At 59.2% G+C, this 21,722-nt stretch overlaps 1 protein-coding gene across 1 annotated transcript in view; it reads right to left on the bottom strand.

Annotated features, from left to right (window-relative positions):
- Window positions 1-21,722, bottom strand: part of LOC144736665 (disco-interacting protein 2 homolog C-like) — a 32,065-nt gene that overhangs the window by 7,459 nt on the left and 2,884 nt on the right. The window contains exons 4-26 of the mRNA XM_078619237.1: window positions 21,046-21,195; window positions 20,459-20,578; window positions 19,545-19,799; window positions 18,978-19,069; window positions 16,190-16,300; window positions 15,367-15,490; window positions 14,809-14,918; window positions 14,478-14,580; window positions 14,058-14,122; window positions 13,692-13,785; window positions 12,570-12,689; window positions 11,346-11,460; window positions 9,925-10,067; window positions 8,369-8,502; window positions 7,728-7,811; window positions 7,080-7,207; window positions 4,278-4,392; window positions 3,492-3,693; window positions 3,021-3,130; window positions 2,517-2,597; window positions 1,950-2,073; window positions 1,244-1,365; window positions 385-496 (exon numbers count right to left, since the gene is read on the bottom strand). Coding sequence (XP_078475363.1) covers window positions 385-496; window positions 1,244-1,365; window positions 1,950-2,073; window positions 2,517-2,597; window positions 3,021-3,130; window positions 3,492-3,693; window positions 4,278-4,392; window positions 7,080-7,207; window positions 7,728-7,811; window positions 8,369-8,502; window positions 9,925-10,067; window positions 11,346-11,460; window positions 12,570-12,689; window positions 13,692-13,785; window positions 14,058-14,122; window positions 14,478-14,580; window positions 14,809-14,918; window positions 15,367-15,490; window positions 16,190-16,300; window positions 18,978-19,069; window positions 19,545-19,799; window positions 20,459-20,578; window positions 21,046-21,195 — 2,814 coding nt within the window. The remainder of the gene's footprint in view (window positions 1-384; window positions 497-1,243; window positions 1,366-1,949; window positions 2,074-2,516; window positions 2,598-3,020; window positions 3,131-3,491; window positions 3,694-4,277; window positions 4,393-7,079; window positions 7,208-7,727; window positions 7,812-8,368; window positions 8,503-9,924; window positions 10,068-11,345; window positions 11,461-12,569; window positions 12,690-13,691; window positions 13,786-14,057; window positions 14,123-14,477; window positions 14,581-14,808; window positions 14,919-15,366; window positions 15,491-16,189; window positions 16,301-18,977; window positions 19,070-19,544; window positions 19,800-20,458; window positions 20,579-21,045; window positions 21,196-21,722) is intronic.

The following is a 21,722-nucleotide window of genomic DNA, read 5'->3' as shown; positions in this document are numbered from 1 at the left end:
CGCTCGGCTGTGAGCTCGAGGGCAGTAGTGCAGCAGCACGGGTCAGTAGTGCAGAGTGGTAGTGTGGTAGTGCAGTGTTGCATTGTGGTAGTGTGATAGTCCTGTGTGGTAGTGTGGTAGTGCAGTGTGGTATTGTGGGAGTGCAGGATGGTAGTGCAGTGTGGTATTGTGGGAGTGCAGGATGGTAGTGCAGGGTGGTAGTGCAGTGTGGTAATGTGGTAGTGCAGTGTTGCATTGTGGTAGTGTGATAGTCCTGTGTGGTAGTGCAGGGTGGTAGTGTGGTAGTGCAAGGTGGTAGTCTTGCGTGGTAGTGCAGTGGGGAGGCATTGCGGTGGCTGCAGTTCAGGGTGGTAGTGCGGCAGCTCTGCGTGGTGGTGGTGGGACCTGTGTCGATGATGAGCGGCCAGGCTCTGGCGTCCAGCGTGGGCCCCGCGTCCTTGGAGCGCAGCAGCTTCACCACGGCCTGCGACGCGAGGACGCAGGCCGACTTGCTCACCTGAGCCGACGCCGGTCACGGGGTCACGGGGTCACGGGTCAGAGGAGGCACACGGCTCAGGAGGACAGAGGTCGAGGGGTCAGAGCGGTCTTCTGCACTCATTTTCAGAGGTGGGGGGGGGCACTGTCGCCGACATGACGTCACCGGTGTGAGCAGGGCCACCACACGCTTACAGCCCTTGCCGGGTTTCACAGCAGCAGCACGCCGATGATGATGATGGGGGGTGATGTGATGATGATGGGGGGTGATGTGATGATGATGGGGGGTGATGTGATGATGATGGGGGTGTTGTCGCTCGTTGTGTGGTTGTCAGGGGCCGCACTAAAAGGCCACCAGGGGCCGCCAGTGGCCGGCGGGGCCGCGCTGGGTTAGACGCAGGTCGGGGCAGGGCGGAGGTTGAGGGGGTAACGACGGCACGAGGTTTGCAGTTTGGGGCCCGAGTGGTAAGTGGGGGCAACGATGGCTGCAGTTGGGGCCATGACGGTGTGGCGCGGAGTGGCCAGTGGTTGTGGCTGCGAGTTGTGGCTGGGGGTTGTGGCCGGGCAAGGGCGGTCCGACGTTGCGGCAACAGCAATGGTGGAAGCGGTGGTGATGGTAGTGGTGGTAGTGTTGGCCGTAGTGGTAGTAGTGGTGGTGGTTATGGCAGTGGTGGTGGTAGTGCTGGTGGTGGTAGTAGTGGTCATGGTAGCAGTGGTGCGTCACACGGCACTGGGCTGGTGCTTGCCGGCGTGTCGGTGGTGCGTCTACCTCGACGACCATCCTGGCGGTGGGGAGCGTGGTGGCGACGTGCTGCGGCTGTGGGGGCCGCACGGCGACGGGCACGCAGCCCGCGTACAGGCAGCCGTAGAATGACGCGATCAGCTCGATCCCTGCCTCCCGCACGCACGCACGCACGCAGAGACAAAGACAACATCAAAGATCCCCCGTGTAACCTCGACAGACTGGACGGGCAAGTGCTGTTAGCGAGCAGCACGAGGGGGTGGGTGGCCAGCACCACGCCCGGCCGCCTTTGTATCCCCAGTGGCGATGTTTACACATCGCACCAGGTACTAATCTGAGGCTGAGTCGACCTAGGGGAGGCCCACGACCTGTTCTGATAATCGTCAACGGTGTTGACCATGAGCGGGAATCGAACTCGGGTCGCCGGGTTCATAGCGCAGCGTAGCGCTTAACCTCTTTCTCCACTACCGTTCCCCGCAGAGACGTACGCAGAGACACGCACGCAGAGACACGTGCAGAGACACGTGCAGTGGACGCACGTGGAAACGCACGCAGAGAGACAAAGGTCCCCTGTGTAGCCTCTATCACCACCGGTGGAACCCGGGGTTCGGACCCTGGTTCCAGGCGCCGCTCACGACCCAACCGGCTACCCTCGACGGCAGTGGAGCCGACCCGTGCACGGACCGATTCCCCCGGCACGGCGAGCGTGGAACTTGCGGCGCGTAACGACTACCTGGCGCGTAGAGGAGCGCCACGTGGTCGCCGGGGTTCACCCGCCCCCTCTCCAGCAGCGCCACCGCCACCCGCTCGGCGCGCCGGTGCAGCTGCAGGCAGCTCACGGAGCTGGCCACCGCGCCCTGCGCGCCTCGGACAAAGGCAAAGGTCCCCCGTATTGCCTTTACAAAGTCGGGGCGGGCAAGTGCTGTTGGTAGCGAGCAGCAGCACCTGGTGACGAGGGGTTCACCGAGACAAAGATACACCGCTTAGCCCCCTCCTACACACTGCCCCCCCCCCCCCCACACCGGCATAGTCACAGGCTGTTGGGGCAAGTGCAGTTAGCGAGCAGCACCTATGGCAATAAGCTCAGGAGCTTATGGGTGTCCACAATAATGAACGCCGATTTCGAGACCCAGACATCATCGTGGTCCCTCCTCCTGGCCTTGACATTCCTCCTCCTCCTGGAAAGCGCCGCTGGAACCATCATCAACCGCATCGCCACCCACGGCAGAGCCCCGACGCTGCACCACATCCTCGTGAACGGGAAGTTAAAGACGCAGCCACAGTGCTGCGAGCGGCACACCTTGGCGTTGAGCAGGATGAAGATGACGTGGTCTGGAGTGGTGACGGCTCTCCACTGCAGCACCTCGGAGAGGTAGAGACTCTAGGTGGGGGGCAGAGATGGCGGGGGAGGCAGGTGCAGAGTGAGCAACTCTCTCCGTGCGGGGGTCTGCGTTGTGAGACCAGAGAGCCACGTGCCAGAGAGCCAACGCCCACGATGGTAAGTGGAGGGCAGCATCTCGAGCCGTAGATTACTCACTTGTTGATTATGATGTACGTACGAATGTACGTTCAAATTCTTTCGCACCGCACGTAGCCAACCGTGATCATTTGGAGGTGCGGCTGATGGCTACCGGGGTAAGATCGTGATGATGCCTGCAGGGTTAGGCCTCGATTTGTGGTTCTGAGTGACATGGCTCGTGATGATGGCTGCAGAGTGGTGGGTCCAAGTGGCATGGCTCGTGATGATGGCTGCACAGTCGGTGGGTTCGCGCGCCGTGACGACGCCAGTGGCGGCGGGCGTCACCTTCTTGGTGGGGTCATCGTCGCAGGGGCCCAGGTCGCGGCCGCTCGCCTGCGCGATTCTCTTCCCGGCCACCAGACTCCCGACCATCACGGAGGCCGGGCCCACATCCACTGGCACGTGGGACGAGCCGGGGGGGGGAAGGGGAGGCACAAGGGGAATGTACCAAGGATAGCGCGGGGGGGGGACAGGGGAAAAGGTGGGCGGGGGGGTGCATAGGGAATGCATGAAGACACCATGAATGGGCCAGGCCTCCGGGAATGTACCACAATCAGATAATTTGGGAGGGGGGGAATGTACCACGATAGTAAGGGGGGTGAATGGGGGGGCAGGGGGAGGGTAAGGTGGAATGTACCACGATTGGAAAGGTGGGGGTAGGCCAGACATTACGCGAGTGGCTGACCGGGCGAGGCGGGCAAGGGAGCGGGTGAGCTTGCGAGCGCACGTGCAGTGCTGCCCGCCCTGGAGCCACACCTGGCTGCTTCTGCCGCGGCTTGGGCAGGTTGGTGACGCAGGTGTGCGGGCACACGAGCACGTTGCAGGGGTGCAGGGTCCCCTCCAGGAAGCGCTGGCGCACCTCCGACAAGTGGATGCCGCCCAGCGGCGTCTTGGGCAGCGAGTTTGCGGGCAGCAGCGCCAGGCAGTAGACGCCCACCTGGTGCACACCGTCCACGGCCTGCGGGGAGTCAGCGAGCGCCCGTTAAGGCCGCGACGGTCTTCGCAGGCGGTGGTGCGGCCCGCACGGGCGGGGGCACGCGCGCGCGCAGACAAAGGTCCCCCGTGTAGCCTTCAACAGTGTCGGGGCGAGTGCTGTTGGCGAGTAGCGTCGCCGCCTGTGAAGGCCGGCACGGTGCACGAGATTCGTGGGTGGCCAGCACCACGCCCGGTCGCCTTTGTCTCCCCAGGGGTGATGTCTAACACACCGCACCTGGGGAGGTCCAGGACCGGTTCAAATATTCGCCACCGTTATTGGTCGTGAGCGGGAATCGAACTCGGGTCGTCAGGTTCCGGGTGCAGCGCGCGCTAGGCATGACACTTCCGCCCCGCACCTCGCTCACACTCGCTCACCTGCAGAACCCAGGTCATCCACAAACACTCGCTCACACTCGCTCACCTGCAGAACCCAGGTCATCCACAAACACTCGCTCACACTCGCTCACCTGCAGAATCCAGGTCATCCACAAACACTCGCTCACACTCGCTCACCTGCAGAACCCAGGTCATCCACAAACACTCGCTCATTCACTCACACTCGCTCACCTGCAGAACCCGAGTCATCCACTGGAAGCTGTCGTCCTCCGATGCGTCCGGGCGCTGCTCGGCCACCACCACGATCCGCTCGTCATGCAGAACGGTGATGGAGAACACTGCGATTCTGACGCACGCACAAAGACAAAGGTCCCCCATGTAGCCTTAACAGACCGTCGGGGCAAGTACGGTTAGCGAGTAGCACCTATGAAGGCCAGCACGTTGCACGAAGGGGTGGGTGGTGGCCAGCACCACGCCTGACCGCCTTTGTCTCGCCAGTGATGATGTTTACTACACACCGCACCAGGTACTCATTTGGGGCTGAGTAGCCCTAGGCGAGGCCCAGGACCAGTCAAATAATTGCCACTGGTGTTGGCCGTGAGCGGGAATCGAACTCGGGTTCGCAGGTTCCTCGCGCAGCGCGCTAACCAGGACACTACCACTGCTCTCACGTGTGTGTGTCCGTGCTCATTCATGTGTGCGAGCACATGTGCGTGCGTGTGTGTGCATGTGTACGTGCGTGCATGTGTACGTGCATGTGCGTGTGTGTTTATGCATGTGCGTGCGTGCGTGTATGTGTGTGCGTGCACGTGCGTGTTCAGAATTAGAGCCACTCCCTGTTGTTTGGCAGTCTCCTGCCCCGGGTAGAGGACTGTCCACCCCTCATGGTCCACCGGACCTCCTGAATACCACAGAGATCCAGGCGGTACCGGTCCAGCTTCCTACAGAGTAGTGGCAGCCTCTCCTCCACAGTGAGCATTCGAATATTCCACGTGACCACCCGCAGTGATTTTTTTGTTGTTTCTGGAGGAGCTCCGAGGGTAAAGATTCAATCTCCTGGCTCCGCCAAATGGGGGTTTGGCCAGCAGACGTCATAGACGCCTTTTCCACCATGGCCTCCGGCACAAGCTTAATTAAAGATTTAATTCGTGGTTTAGTGGTAACTAATTGCAGGTGGAGGGGTTACCAGTCCCTCGCACCCGTCCAGAGCCCCCTTTTGCTGCTGTGGTGGCTACAAACGCCAATCGAAATTTGCCCTCTCCCCACGGCACTGAGGTTCCATCTGTTGAGGAAGTACTTAATGTGATCCAGAGTACGAGACCAGGAAAGGCACTGGGCAGATATGATCTCCCAAGCGAAATGCTGAGGGAGGGTTGCGTTTGTGCACAGACTGCCCTTCATCATAACAACAGTCTGGACCACTGGATGGGTTCTGCAGGATTGGAAGGATGCCCTGGTGGTCCCCCTCTTAAAGAAGGGGGACCGCACAGATTGTAACAATTACAGGGACATCAAACTCCTCAGTGTGCTGGAAAAGGGCCTGGCAAGGATTATTCAACATCGCCTTCCCAGGCACGCTGGGGAGAGGCTTGCGGAGCCCCAATGCAGTTTCAGGAAAGGGCGGTCCTGCACAGATGCCATATTTTATGTGCATCTGCTACAGCAGAAGTGTAGAAAATTCCAACAAGACCTATATCTCTGCTTTATTGACCTGGTCAAGGCCTATGATACCATCAGTAGGCCTGGGCTCTGGGTTGTTCTTCGTGCTTTTGGAGTCCCTGAACCTCTGCTCACGATCATTAAGGACCTTCATGATGGTGAGCGGGCCCGGGTAAAACTACGTGGCAGCCGGGAGTCGGAACCATTCCCTGTTCACCTTGGGGTGCGACAGGGATGTCCTCTGACTCCCACATTATTTAACATGTATTACGACCACGTAGTTCGTGAAGCCTTCGATGGCTCTACTAAAGGCATTTATATCTGGTACAGATACAATGGGAGGCTGATCAAGGAGGAGTTAGAGGCGCTGGTGCTGCACCTGGAGCTTGCCACTATCAGCCCCACCAAAACTAAGCAACTGCCTGGGTATTTTATACCATTGGACACTCCACCCCACAACTCCCAATTGGTGATGGGGCAGTTGTGGAGAGAGTGGAGAGTTTCCCATACCTCGGGAGTGTGCTTATGACCGGCTCTGGTTTGACAACAGAGATCTCACTCCGAATCAGTCGAGCGGCATTCTTTTCATCAGTTGCGTAACGCTGCGTGGAAGCTACCTGGTCTGTCACTCCGCACGAAGCTTCAGGTCTTCTCGGCCACAGTCATTCCCTCCCTTCTCCTAAGCTTGCGAAACGTGGACCCCCCTAATGGAGCATCTTCGCCGGTTAGAAACATTTAGGCTGGCCTGCCTACGACCCATCCTGGGTTTAACCAGGCTGGATTGTGTGAGGAGTTCATAAACCCTTGAAAGATCTGGACAAAGTCCCATCGGTGAGCTCCTCTTGCAGGCAAGGCTGCGTTGGCTGGGTCATGTAGCCCACATGCCAAGTCACCGCATGCCTAAACTGTTTTTTTTTTGGCCGGATCGAGGGGGCTAAACGGGCGCGGCACGGGTTAGAGAAAAAATGGAGTGATACAGGAAGATGTGGAGCTGAGTGGCCTTGCCGATGACCGGTACCAGCGGTGATAAGATCGGCCTCTGTGGAGGAGGCTCGTGAAGGACGCTACTGGGCAGTTGGAGGCAGTCGCCCTCCAGCAACAATGGAGGGTGAAGGAGCGACGCTCACGACAACGAGCGGAGCGCCGGGTGGCTAAAGCACAGAAAGTTGGCACAGTAGGGGGCATCAGCCACTCGTCTCAGTCAGTCGACCCGTGGCACCTGCTGGGTCTGCCCCATGACCTCCTGCCAGCGGGCGTTCGACACTTCACGTTGCCTCAACATGCACCTAACCTGGCACAAGCGTCGTGGTGACGTAACCGCCACTTTGTAGTGAATTGCGGGTGTTGTGTGTACGTGCGTGTGTGTGTACGTGCCTCCCCCGGAAGACGAACTTGCCGGGCTCCACAGCGAGCACCGTGGCCACGACGTCGTCCGAGCTGTGGCGCCGGCCACTCACCAACATGGAGCCGTCCACACGGCTCACCACGCTCACCATACCGGCCTGGCGGAGTCACGCCACAACACAGGGGGTCACACCGCCACACAGAGGTCACACCGCAACATAGGGGGTCACACCGCAACACAGGGGTCACACCGCCACACAGAGGTCACACCACAACACAGGGGTCACACCGCCACACAGAGGTCACACCGCAACACAGGGGTCACACCGCAACACAGGGGTCACACCGCCACACAGAGGTCACACCGCAACACAGGGGTCACCAGGGCTGAGTCCTGCACGCACAGCTCCTGTGAATCATCTGCTCCGGTGAATCTGGAGACTCGAGGTTTTAAGAATTGGGAACCTGAGATCTGAGAATCTAGGATTTCACGAATGTATGATCTGATATCTGTGCATCTGTTGATCTGTGGATATGTGGATCTGCTGATCTGGGATGTGTGGATCTGGGATCAGTTGATCTGTGATTCTTTGGATCTAGAATCTGCAATCTGTGCTGTGAGTGAGAGGGGGAGCTGGCAGACGGGGGGGTGGGGTGGGGGTGGGGGGGGTGACTCACAGGCGACACGAAGCCCAGGAGTCCGGTGCGCACGAACGGGAACTCTGCGTCCACCGGCACGCCCGACTCGCTGAGCGGTGAGAGCTGTGCCGGGGGGGGGAGCGGGGTTGGGAGGGGGGTGGGGGCCGGGGTGGGGGCCGGGGTGGGGGCAGGCATGAGGGAGGGGGGGGGACCGGGGTTGGGCGTGTGGAGTCGGCACGGCCTCGCCCAGCAGAGGCATTGCCGCGAGTAACGGGGCGGTGTTTGCGTGGCACAGTGGTGGTGCAGTGTAGCGGTGCGGTGTGGTGGACTGCGGAGTGGTGCGGTGTTGTGTGTTGTGGTGGTGAGGTGTGGTGGTGGTGTGGTGCGGGGTGGTGTGGTGGTGGTGCGGTGGTGCAGTGTGGTGGTGGTGTGGTGTGGTGGTGGTGCGGTGGTGCAGTGTGGTGGTGTGGTATTGTGGTGGTGTGGTGTGGTGGTGGTGCGAGGTGGTGGTGCGGTGTGTTGGTGTGGTATTGTGGTGGTGTGGTGGTGCAGTGTGGTGGTGGTGCGGTGTGGTGCGGTGTCGTGTGTTGGGGTAGTGGGGTGGTGGTGCGGTGTGGTGGTGCGGTATGGTGGTGGTGCGGTATGGTGGTGGTGCGGTGTGGTGGTGCGGTGCGGCGCACCTCAAAGCCGGCCTTGGTGATGCCGGGCAGGGCAAAGTAGCCGGAGGCGGTGCCGCTGGAGCTCACGCAGAGTTCCCCCAGCTCGTCCTCCCGGCAGAGCGCCGGCGCGTCCGTCCTCACCACGCTCACCACCGCTACGGCACACGCACACCACGCTCACCACCAGTACCGTCGCACGCTCACCACTCTCACCACCGTTACCGACACGCTGAGACACACTTACCACGTCATGGCAGTGATGATGGGGATGGCGGTGATGGCAGTGGTGATAGCAGCGGTGATAGCAGCGGTGATGGTGGTGGTGATGGAATCGACTGATGTTATCAGTGATGATAGGGGTGATGGCGGTGCAGGAGGTGGTGATGGTGGTGGTGAATGAGATGGAGATGTTATCGGCACTGAACGGGTGCGAGGGGCTGGTAACCCCTCCACCTTCAATTAAATGACCACAAAACCACGTGAAAAATATGCAACTAAGCTTGTGCCGGAGGCCCCGAGGGGACAGGCGTCCATGACATTTCCTGGCCAAATCCCATTTGGCGGAGCCAAGAGACTGAATCCTTACCCTCGAGGCTCCTCCAGAAACAACAAAAAGCCACTACGTGTGGCCACGTGGAATGTTCGAACGCTCACTGCGGAGGAGAGGCTGCCACTCCGCAAGCCTCTCCTCCTGCCAGGACATTTTCTGGCACACTGAGGAGTGAGAAGCCCCTGTAGTTGTTACAGGGCATCCTTCCAATACTGCGGAACCTGTCCAGTGGTCCAGAATGGTGTTATGTCATCTAGGGCAGTCTATGCACAAATGCCAGCCTCTCTCAGCATTTCACTTGCGAAACATGGACCCCGCACTCCCTAATGGAACATCTTCACCAGTTAGAACCATTTAGGCTGGCCTGCCTACAATCCATCCTGGGTTTAACCAGGCTGGATTGTGTGATAGGAGCAGCACGGGCTAGAGAAGAGATGGAGTGATGTGGTACAAGAGGATGTGGAGCTGAGTGGACTTGCCGATGACTGATACCAGCGGTGTCAATATCGGCCTCTGTGGAGGAGGCTCGTGAAGGATGCTGCTACTGGGCAGTTGGAGGCAGTCGCCCTCCAACAACAACGGAGGGTGGAGGAGCGATGCTCACAACAACGAGCGGAGCGCCGGGTGGCTAAAGCACAGCAAGTTGGCACAGTAGGGGGCACAAGTGGTGCCATCAGCCACTCATCTCAGTCAGTCGACCCGTTGAACCTTGGTCTGCCCTGTGACCTCCTGCAAGCGGGCGTTCGACACTTCACGTGGCCTCTACGTGCACCTAGCCTGGCACAAGCACCGTGGTGACGTTACCGCCCCTTTGTGGCAAATGGCGGTTGTTGTTGTTATCGGTCATGTGATCAGTGATGGTGCTGATGGAGGTGGCGATGCTATCGGTGATGGTAGCAGTGATGGTGATGTTATCAGTGATGTTATCGGCGATGCTATTGGTGATGGTAGCGGTGATGTTATCGGTGATGGTGATGATGTTATCGGTGATGTTATCGGTGATGGTAGCGGTGCACGCGAGTCTCACCACCGGGCAGGGCCGGGCCGATGTCGAGCACGGCGAGGAGTGAGGGTGCCGCGCCGCGTCGCTCCGCACGCCGGACGCCGTGGCTGAGCGCGCCGAGACTCAGCGTGACGCGCTCCGGGGTCCCGCCCGGCTCCTCGCCCCGTCTGCCGGGGAAACGCACAAACACAACAAGGATCCCACACCCCCTCCGTGTGAAACTAGAAATAAAAACTATCAAACAAGGCACCCACTGAGCTACGTAGCTCTTTTTCAGAAGAGACTTGGCCATCACAAATGATATTCCTGCCATCTGGCCACAAATGATATCACATTGACCTGGCCACAAATGATAATCCAACAACAATGGGCTCCCCAGCGGAGGTGGGCCTCCTCGTGGAGGTAAGTGTTCCTATCGCGGAGATTGCCTTCTTCGGTGACATTGTCCTCCTCGTGAAGATTGGGCCCTCTCGTGGAGGTGTGTCCCCCCCCCCCCACCTTGCGGATAGATGGGCCCTATCGTGGATGTGATCCACCTCGTGGAGGTAGTCCCCCTCGTGGAGATGAGCCCCATCGTCGTGTTTGAAAGAGCGACCCTCCTTTCTCTAAAACAAACTATTTTATTTGTCCAGTTAAGGCCCCACTGAGCTCTGTAGTTATTTTTGTCAGAAGCGACCTGGCCGCAAAAGTGGGTGAGCGTCGAGTGGGTGTTGAGTGGGTGAGTGCTGAGTGGGTGAGCGTCGAGTGGGTGTTGAGTGGGTGAGTGCTGAGTGGGTGAGTGTTGAGTGGGTGAGTGTTGAGTGGGTGAGTGCTGAGTGGGTGAGTGTTGAGTGGGTGAGCGTTGAGTGGCTGAGCACCGAGTGAGTGTTGAGTGGGTGAGTGTTGAGTGGGTGAGTGTTGAGTGGGTGAGTGTTGAGTGGGTGAGCACCGAGTGAGTGTTGAGTGGGTGAGTGTTGAGTGGGTGAGTGCTGAGTGGGTGAGTGTTGAGTGGGTGAGCGTTGAGTGGCTGAGCACCGAGTGAGTGTTGAGTGGGTGAGCGTTGAGTGGGTGAGTGCTGAGTGGGTGAGTGTTGAGTGGGTGAGCGTTGAGTGGCTGAGCACCGAGTGAGTGTTGAGTGGGTGAGTGTTGAGTGGGTGAGTGTTGAGTGGGTGAGCACCGAGTGAGTGTTGAGTGGGTGAGTGTTGAGTGGGTGAGTGCTGAGTGGGTGAGTGTTGAGTGGGTGAGCGTTGAGTGGCTGAGCACCGAGTGAGTGTTGAGTGGGTGAGTGTTGAGTGGGTGAGTGTTGAGTGGCTGAGCACCGAGTGAGTGTTGAGTGGGTGAGCGTTGAGTGGGTGAGCGTTGAGTGGCTGAGCACCGAGTGAGTGTTGAGTGGGTGAGCGTTGAGTGGCTGAGCACCGAGTGAGTGTTGAGTGGGTGAGCGCCACGTGGATGAGCGTCTCGCTCACCGCCGGATGGCGACGGTGAGCCCCTCTGCTGAGTAGGCGCAGGGCTGCACGGCCTCAGGGCGCAGGCCCCGGCACCGGAACGTCGACACAAAGGCGTCGCAGGACGACAGCGACCCTGGGGGCCGGGGGTCACGCGGGGGTCATGCGGGGGTCACGTGAAGGTCACGCGGGGGTCACGCGGGGGTCACGGGTCATTAGGCCGATGCCGAAGAACCACAGACAAGAGGGGAGAGGCGGCAGCAGCCAGCGCCATGCGCAAACTCCGCTCACTCTCACAAAGACAAAAGTCCCCTGTGTAGGCTTAACAGACTGTCGGGGCAAGTGCTGTTCGCGTGCGCCTATGAAGGCCGGCACGGCACACGAGGGTGTGGGTGGCCAGCAGCACGCCCGACCGTCTTTGTCTCCCCAGTGGCGATGTTCACCCACCGCACGGGGTGCTCGTTTGAGTTGATCGAGGGGAGGACGCCCACGACCGGTTCAGACAATCGTCACCGGCGTTGGCCGTGAGCGGGAGTCGAACTCGGGTCACAGGGTTCATAGCGCAGCGTAGCGCTAACCGCTGCACCACCGCTCCCCACACGCTCGCAGACGATCACAGACACACTCTCTCACACAGACACACACTCTCAATCAGACACACACTCTCACTCAGACACAAACTCTCACACAGACACACACTCTCACTCAGACACACACTCTCACTCAGACACACACTCTCAATCAGACACACACTCTCAATCAGACACACACTCTCACTCAGACACACACTCTCACTCAGACACACACTCTCACTCAGACACAAACTCTCACTCAGACACAAACTCTCACTCAGACACACTCTCATGAACAGGGTGAGAAAACATAGAAACTCCACGCAGCAAGGTGCCGGAGTCGGGAATCGAACCCAGGCGCTGCTTGCGATGATGGGGAAGATTGATGACGATGTTGACGACGACGACGATGACAATGACGCTGACGATTACAAAGGTGATGACGACAATAACTATGATGATGACGATAATGATGATGATGATGACGACAATAATTGTGATGGCGACAATGTTGATGATCAAAAACATGCCGATGATGACGACAATGACTCATGCTGACGACAATAACTATGATGATAATTGTGATGCCGACGATGCTGACGATGAAAAAGATGCTGATGATGACAACGATGCCGACGACAATAATCACGACGATGACACCGCCGCCGCTCACAGGGGTTGGCCGCGTCAGCGACGAGCAGCGAGCGCAGCGAGGCGAGCTCCACGTCCTTCTGCTCCTGGAAGCCCACCATGGCCCAGTGCAGGTCGCGCGACTTCACGCACGCCACGGCCGCTGGGACGCCACGTGCGGCGTGGCACGGGCGGAGTGGCACGGGCGGAGTGGCACGGGTGGCACGGCACGGGCGGCGAGCGGTTGCCGGGGTGAGGAGACGGCGCAGGGGGTGAGGGTGGGACGGGGAGACACGGCGGTGGTGAGAGACGAGGCGGTGCGCTGGTCACACCGCGCCGTGTGCTGCGTTCCGTCTGTGTGACGGTGCAGTACGGTATTTGTAGCATACGCGGTGTGTGTGGTGTGTGTCGTGTGGTGTGTAGCAAGCTGCGGTGTGTGTGGTGTGTGTCGTGTGGTGTGTAGCAAGCTGCGGTGTGTGTGGTGTGTGTCGTGTGGTGTGTAGCAAGCTGCGGTGTGTGTGGTGTGTGTCGTGTGGTGTGTAGCAAGCTGCGGTGTGTGTGGTGTGTGTCGTGTGGTGTGTAGCAAGCTGCGGTGTGTGTGGTGTGTGTCGTGTGGTGTGTAGCAAGCTGCGGTGTGTGTGGTGTGTGTCGTGTGGTGTGTAGCAAGCTGCGGTGTGTGTGGTGTGTGTCGTGTGGTGTGTAGCAAGCTGCGGTGTGTGTGGTGTGTGTCGTGTGGTGTGTAGCAAGCTGCGGTGTGCCGCGTGCGGTGAGTGGTGTGTAGCAAGCTGCGGTGTGCGGTGTGCCGCGTGTGGTGTGTAGCACGCTGCGGTGTGCCGCGTGCGGTGAGTGGTGTGCCACGTGCGGTGAGTGGTGTGCCGCGTGTGGTGTGTAGCACTCTGCGGTGTGCCACGTGCGGTGAGTGGTGTGCCACGTGCGGTGAGTGGTGTGCCGCGTGTGGTGTGTAGCACGCTGCGGTGTGCCGCGTGCGGTGAGTGGTGTGCCACGTGCGGTGAGTGGTGTGCCGCGTGTGGTGTGTAGCACGCTGCGGTGTGCCGCGTGCGGTGAGTGGTGTGCCACGTGCGGTGAGTGGTGTGCCGCGTGCGGTGTGTAGCACGCTGCGGTGTGCCGCGTGCGGTGAGTGGTGTGCCGTGCCGGGGTCTCCAACCTTTGTAAGCGAACACCTTCTGCAGCCAGGACACGGGGTTGACCTTCATGAGGGCGTAGGGGACGCACACCACGTGCAGCATGCAGAACACTCCCTGCAGGGCACAGCACCCCGCCAGCAACACTCGCAACAACACGCACAACAACACCCGCCAGCCGCACGTTGACGCCACTTCCAGCACCACCACCACGACCACCGGCACCGCTTCCGTCTGCCCCCCCCACCCCCCCCCACCACCAACCCCCCCCACCACCACCACCCCCCCCACCACCACCCCCCCCCCCCACCACCACCCCCCCCCCCACCACCACCCCCCCCCCCCACCACCACCACCCCCCCACCACCACCAACCCCCTCGCCACTCACCGCCAGAATCCCGTGCCAGAGACCCACGTCCTTTTTGAAGTCGAGGACGTTCACCATGGTTTCCCCTGCGAAGAAGAGACAGCCGATGAACACAACCAGCCTGGCTGCAGGCCGGGGTGCAGGCCGGGGTGCAGGCCGGGGTGCAGGCCGGGGTGCAGGCCGGGGTGCAGGCCGGGGTGCAGGCCGGGGTGCAGGCCGGGGTGCAGGCCGGGGTGCAGGCCGGGGTGCAGGCCGGGGTGCAGGCCGGGGTGCAGGCCGGGGTGCAGGCCGGGGTGCAGGCCGGGGTGCGGGCCGGGGTGCAGGCCGTGGAAGTTGTGCATGCCACGTGTCGCTCAGGTGTGGACCCAGCGTAGACGAGGGGCGATGTGGGACAATGGTTCGTGCGGGACAGCGGTTCACGTGGGGGACGCCGCGGGGCACCTTCGATGTAGGCGCAGGCCTGGCGCAGGGCACGGCAGTGTTCCAGCGCGGCGCGGCGTGTCACCGTGACGCCCACCACACTGCCCTCCCTGCCCGTCTTGTACTGCCGCGGGCACACCGACACGGGCACACACGGGGGAGGGGGGGGGGGACACGATCGTCATCATCGTCGTCATCATCGTCGTCATCATCGTCGTCATCATCGTCGTCATCATCGTCATCGTCGTCATCGTCGTCGTCATCATCATCGTCGTCATCGTCATCCAAGGACTGCGGCAGCGCGAGCTCGACTCCACCGGCATGGCGCTTTGCGAGCGCTCGGCCCCCTCACCTCGATCATGGCCGTGCTGTCGTCGGCCTCGTGGACGTGAGGCCTCCAATCCTTGGGCGGCTTCGAGAGGTTCCGCGAGTCGGTGACGAACCACTGCACCTTGGGCCAGCCTGGGACGACGTGAAAGGAGAGACACGGCGATGACGACGAAGACGACGACGACGACGACGACGACGACGACGATAACGACGATGATAACGATGACGATGTTGACAACGACGACTATGACGGCGATGACGATGACTACGATGATATCGACGACGATGATATCGATGATGATGATGACAATCACGACGACGACAACGTCCACCGCTGTGCGGCAGCCGCTTACGGAGGAGGAGGAGGAACCGCAGTGGGTTTAGCGTGTGGCCCCCACGGTGGGTTGCATGGCCACAGTCGTACTGCTGCGGCTCGTGTCTTGCAATCCAATCGAGTCACCTGCACTGTAAGTGACGTGCCTGATGGCTGACGAGCTACGTGCGTACGATACGCGAGGCGGGCGATGCGTGTGATGCATGTGACATGTGTGACGTGTGCGACGCGTGTGATGCATGCGACCTTTGAACTGCACGATGTCACCGGTGGGGCCCTTGGGAAGGCCGCGGTGGCACGCGTCGCTCGTGAGCGCCACGGCCACGCCGCACGTGCCCAGCAGGAAGCCGATCTGCTGGCTCGCCGAATCCTGCACCCACAGCACAGGTCGCCACGGTCAACCCGCCACTGTCAACCCGCCACGGTCAACCCGCTACGGTCAACCCGCCACGGTCACCCGCCACGGTCAACCCGCCACGGTCAACCCGCCACGGTCAACCCGCCATGGTCAACCCGCCACGGTCACTCGCCACAGTCAACCCGCCCCAGTCAACCCACCATAGTCAACCCGCCACGGTCAACCCGCCACGGTCACCCGCCCAGGTGAAGAGGGTGACAATGATGTTGATGTTGTAACTCATCAGGAGGAAAATGCTGCTGATGCTACTTCTGCTGCTGAGGAAAGCACTGCTGATGCTGCTGCCGAAGATGATGATAGTGCTGATGATGGTGATGGTGGTGGTGGTGGTGCTGCTGATGATGGTGGTGGTGGTGCTGCTGATGATGGTGGTGGTGCTGCTGTTGCTGCTGATGATGGTGTTGGTGCTGCTGATGATGATGGTGGTGGTGCTGCTGATGATGGTGGTGGTGGTGCTGCTGATGATGATGGTGGTGGTGCTGCTGATGATGGTGGTGGTGGTGCTGCTGATGATGGTGGTGGTGGTGCTGCTGATGGTGGTGTTGGTGCTGCTGATGATGGTGGTGGTGGTGGTGCTGCTGATGGTGGTGCTGCTGCTGCTGATGGTGGTGCTGCTGCCGATGCCGCCGATGGCAGTGGTGGCCCGCGCACCTTGCGGGAGAGCGGCACCTCGACGGGCACCGGCGTGAGCTGGGCCAGGAGGCAGCCGTAGAATGCGGTGACGAACGCGGTGGCGTCGCTGTTGGGGTACACCAGCGCCACCTGGACAAAGAAAACGGCACCCCCCCCCCCCCACCTCCTCCGTATCGCCTCGGCCACTCGCGACGGACGCGGAATTCGACACCGAGCGGAGGCTGCCCACCACCTAGGCCCGATAGCCCCGCGAGCCACGCTTCACCGCACAACCGCCACGGCCACAATCACCTCCACCACCACCGGCATAACCACAATCACCACCACCACCACCGGCATAACTACCACCACCATCACCGGCACAATTGTCACAATCACCACACGGCCTGCGATGATTACTACCGATCAGGCGAGCACGCCGACACTCACACCACCACAACCCCCACCATTACCACCACCACCACCATCATCAATACCACCACTACTAGCATCATTACCACCACAACCACCACTATTATCACCACTACCAACACCGCAATCATAATTACCACCACCGTCATCATTGTTACTACCACCGGCACAACAACCACTACTGCCACCATCACCACACAGCCTGCAATGCTAACTCACGTACACACGCACAAAGCAAAGACAAAGATCCCCCCCCCCGTATGGCCTCAACAGGCATGTTGTGGCAAGTGCTGTCAGCGAGTACCTATGAAGTAGTGGTGGTGTAGTAGCAGTTTTGGTAATAATAATAGTAGCGGTGTAGTGTAGTTGTCGTGGTGGCATAGTAGGAGTGGTTGTTCAGCCGTGGTAGCGGTGATATAGTCGTGGTTGTGGTGTAGTAATCGTTTAGTGGAAGTGGTTTAGTGGTAGTGGTTGTGCATTAGTGGTAGTGGTGATGTAGCAGTGGTCATGGTTTAGTAGTGGTAGTAGTGGTGTAGTGGTGGTGGTGTAGTAGTGGTGGTGGTGTAGTAGTGGTGGTGGTGTAGTAGTGGTGGTGGCGTAGTGGTGGTGGTGTAGTAGTGGTGGTGTAGTAGTGCTGGTGGTGTAGTGGTGGTTGTAGTGGTGTAGTAATGGTGTAGTAGTGGTGTAGTGGTGGTGGTGTAGTAGTGGTGGTGGTGTAGTAGTGGTGGTGACGTAGTGGTGGTGGTGTAGTAGTGGTGGTGGTGTAGTAGTGGTGGTGGTGTAGTAGTGGTGGTGGTGTAGTGGTGGTGGTGGTGTAGTAGTGGTGGTGTAGTGGTGGTGGTGGTGTAGTAGTGGTGGTGGTGTAGTAGTGGTGGTGGTGTAGTAGTGGTGGTGGTGTAGTAGTGGTGGTGGTGTAGTAGTGGTGGTGGTGTAGTGGTGGTGGTGGTGTAGTAGTGGTGGTGGTGTAGTAGTGGTGGTGGTGTAGTAGTGGTGGTGGTGTAGTGGTGGTGGTGGTGTAGTAGTGGTGGTCTAGTAGTGGTGGTGGTGGTGTAGTAGTGGTGGTAGCGTAGTAATGGTGTAGTAGTGGTGGTGGTGGTGTAGTGGTGGTGGTGTAGTAGTGGTGGTGGTGTAGTAGTGGTGGTGGTGTAATAGTGGTGGTGGTGTAGTAGTGGTGGTGGTGTAGTAGTGGTGGTGGTGTAGTAGTGGCGGTGGTGTAGAAGTGGTGGTGGTGTAGTAGTGGTGGTAGCGTAATAGTGGTGGTGGTGTAGTAGTGGTGGTGGTGTAGTAGTGGTAGTGGTGTAGTAGTGGTGGTGGTGTAGTAGTGGTGGTGGTGTAGTAGTGGTGGTGGTGTAGTAGTGGTGGTGGTGTAGTAGTGGTGGTGGTGTAGTAGTGGTGGTGGTGTAGTAGTGGTGGTGGTGGTGTAGTAGTGGTAGTGGTGTAGTAGTGGTGGTGGTGTAGTAGTGGTGGTGGTGTAGTAGTGGTGGTGGTGTAGTAGTGGTGGTGGTGTAGTAGTGGTGGTAGCGTAATAGTGGTGGTGGTGTAGTAGTGGTGGTGGTGTAGTAGTGGTAGTGGTGTAGTAGTGGTGGTGGTGTAGTAGTGGTGGTGGTGTAGTAGTGGTGGTGGTGTAGTAGTGGTGGTGGTGTAGTAGTGGTGGTGGTGGTGTAGTGGTGGTGGTGGTGTAGTAGTGGTAGTGGTGTAGTAGTGGTGGTAGCGTAATAGTGGTGGTGGTGTAGTAGTGGTGGTGGTGTAGTAGTGGTGGTGGTGTAGTAGTGGTGTAGTAGTGGTGGTGGTGTAGTAGTGGTGGTGGTGTAGTAGTGGTGGTGGTGTAGTAGTGGTGGTGGTGTAGTAGTGGTGGTGGTGTAGTAGTGGTGGTAGCGTAATAGTGGTGGTGGTGTAGTAGTGGTGGTGGTGTAGTAGTGGTAGTGGTCTAGTAGTGGTGGTGGTGTAGTAGTGGTGGTGGTGTAGTAGTGGTGGTGGTGTAGTAGTGGTGGTGGTGTAGTAGTGGTGGTGGTGGTGTAGTAGTGGTGGTGGTGTAGTAGTGGTGTAGTAGTGGTGGTGGTGTAGTAGTGGTGGTGGCGTAGTAGTGGTGGTGGTGTTATAGTGGTGGTGTAGTAGTGGTGGTGGCGTAGTAGTGGTGGTGGTGTAGTAGTGGTGGTGGCGTAGTAGTAGTGGTGGCGTAGTAGTGGTGGTGGTGTAGTAGTGGTGGTGGCGTAGTAGTGGTGGTGGTGTAGTAGTGGTGGTGGTATAGTAGTGGTGGTGGTGTAGTGGTGGTGGTGGTGTAGTAGTGGTGGTGGTGTAGTAGTGGTGGTGGTGTAGTAGTGGTGGTGGTGTAGTGGTGGTGGTGGTGTAGTAGTGGTGGTAGCGTAGTAGTGGTGGTGGTGGTGGCCAAACTCACCCTGTGTCCCGGCTTGAGACCGCCGTCCGGCTTGCCGCTGAGTTTGTGGAGCAGCGTGAAGGCCACCTTCACGCTCCGGCTCCACAGCTTCCCTGCACACACCATCACCATCAACATCATCACCAACATCACCATCATCACCATCATCACCATCATCACCATCATCACCATCATCACCATCATCACCAACATAACCATCACCAACATCACCAACATAACCATCACCATCAACATCACCACCATCACCAACATCACCATCACCAACATCACCATCACCAACATCACCATCATCATCACCATCACCATCACCAACATCACCATCACCAACATCACTATCATCACCATCACCGATATCACCATCAACATGACCACCATCATCACCATCACCATCATCGACATCACCATCACCAATATCCCCATCACCAATATCATCATCACCAATATCATCATCACCGATATCACCATCAACATCACCACTATCATCGACATCACCATCATCGACGACATCACCATCATCATCGACATCACCATCATCGACATCGCCGCGCCACGAGTGTGAGCGCGTACCGTAAGTGAGCGTGCCGAGCGGCTTGCCGTAGGCGTCCAGCGTCGTGGTGCACGGCATCTTGGAGGCCGTGCTCCCCCACCGCTCCAGCACCGCTTCGAGTGATGCCCCCGCCGCACCGCACTCAACACACTCACCACAATCACCACCACCGCCGCCACCGCCGCCGCCACCGGGACCCACCACCAACCTCTCACCCCGCCCTGGCCTCATCTCGGGACCGCGGGGCCTCGGCTGGTTGGGGTCCGGCTGGTGGACTGCGACGCCGCAATAAGAAAACAAAGACAAAGATCCCCCGTGTGGCCTCAACAGACTTGTTGGGGCAAGTGCTGTTAGCGTGCTCCTATGAAGGCCGGTGTGGTGCACGAAAAAGTGAGTGGCCAGGACCATGCCCGGCCGCCTTTGTCTCCCTAGTGGCCATGTTTACTACACGCTGCACCAGGTCATTCGACCTAGGGGAGGTTTTGGACCGGTTCAGATAATCGTCACCGGTGTTGGCCGTGAGCGGGAATCCAACCTGGGTCGCCGGGTTCGTAGCGCAGAGCACTAACCACACCCAGACGTGGGCAAAGATCTCTCGTGTCGATTGCACACGATGTTGGGGCAAGCACTGTCAGCAAAGGCCACCAGGCCTGGCCCTCTTTGTCTCCCCAATGCTGATGTTTACGCAACGCATCGGGGGTGTGGATATATTAGGGTCGCCGCTAAACTACCGCTCTCCACCAACATCATCATCATTGTCATAGGCCCTGTGTAGGCCCAATATAGGCCCCGTATAAGCCATGTGTAGGCTCCGTGCAGGCTCCGTGCAGGCCCCGTGCAGGCCCCATGGAGGCCCCATGGAGGCCCCGTGCAGGCCTCGTGTGCGAGCGCGACGCGGCGCTACCGACGAGCGTGTGTGGAGTTCTCTCGGTACCTTCCAGGAGCTCCTCCGAGTCGTCCACAAAGAACTCCTTGAGCGGAGGTCTCTTCGGCCGCTTGAGGGTCTCCACCAGCTGCTGGATCTTGGCGGAGACACGGCTATTCACCGGGACTCCTGCATGCGGCAAACACGCGGAATCATCATCACTATCATCATCCACCCAACAATCATCCACCCATCAATCATTCACCCATCAATCATCCACCCATCAATCATTCACCCATCAATCATCCACCCACCAATCATCCAACGATTGATCATCCATCATTGTCATCAGCAGCAGCAGCGGTAGCAGCAGCACCATCATCAGTAACTGCGTCACCAACAACAGCGCCATCACCAATAACTGCACTACGCTCACGGTCAACGCTGGCGACAAATATCTGAACCGGTCACATGCAGCTTGCACCGTACATCGGCGCGCTAACTGCTACCACTACCGCCCCCCCACCACCATCACCACCGCCGCTGCCGGAACCACCACCACCACCCACCGCCACCACCACCACCCAACACCACCACCCACCGCCGCCACCACCACCACCACCCGCCACCACCACCTCCGTGCTGGTGCCACCCACCGTCGGCCGTCTCCATGAGCTCGACGTTGCCGAGGCGGCGTGGGAGGCCCCGCACGGAGGCCACGTGCGAGCGCTTGGCGTGGGGCGGCCGCCCCGGGGGGTGGCGCTCGCCGGCGCCGCTCGTCACGTCCGGCGGAGCCCCGTAGCTCCCTGGGTCGCACGCACAGACACACACAGATACACACACACAGACACACACACAGACACACACACAGACACGCACGGATACACACACACAGACACACACACAGACACACACGGATACACACACACAGATACACACACACAGACACACACGGATACACACACACAGACACACACACACAGACACACACGGATACACACACACAGACACACACACACAGACACACACACAGACACACACGGATACACACACACAGACACACACACACAGACACACACACAGACACACATGGATACACACACACAGACACACACACACAGACACACAAAGACAAGTCACATGAACCCCCCCCACTCTCCTCGCACTGTGACGTCATCACCCCGTTACTCCTCGATCTATGAGACCGGAAGCAAGAAGACGTCGTAATCACCGGCGAAACGTCACGTTACTCAAAAACAATAAATGTTGGAGTGAGTTTACTCTCCAACACGCCGGTGTGCTGTGCTAGTCTGTAGTTTTCCTTTCCTGGGCT

The sequence above is a fragment of the Lampetra planeri genome, chromosome 62, assembly GCF_965212315.1.
Source record: "Lampetra planeri chromosome 62, kcLamPlan1.2.h2, whole genome shotgun sequence".
Classification (NCBI taxonomy): Eukaryota; Metazoa; Chordata; class Hyperoartia; order Petromyzontiformes; family Petromyzontidae; genus Lampetra; species Lampetra planeri.
This window is presented reverse-complemented; position numbering and strand designations above follow the sequence as displayed.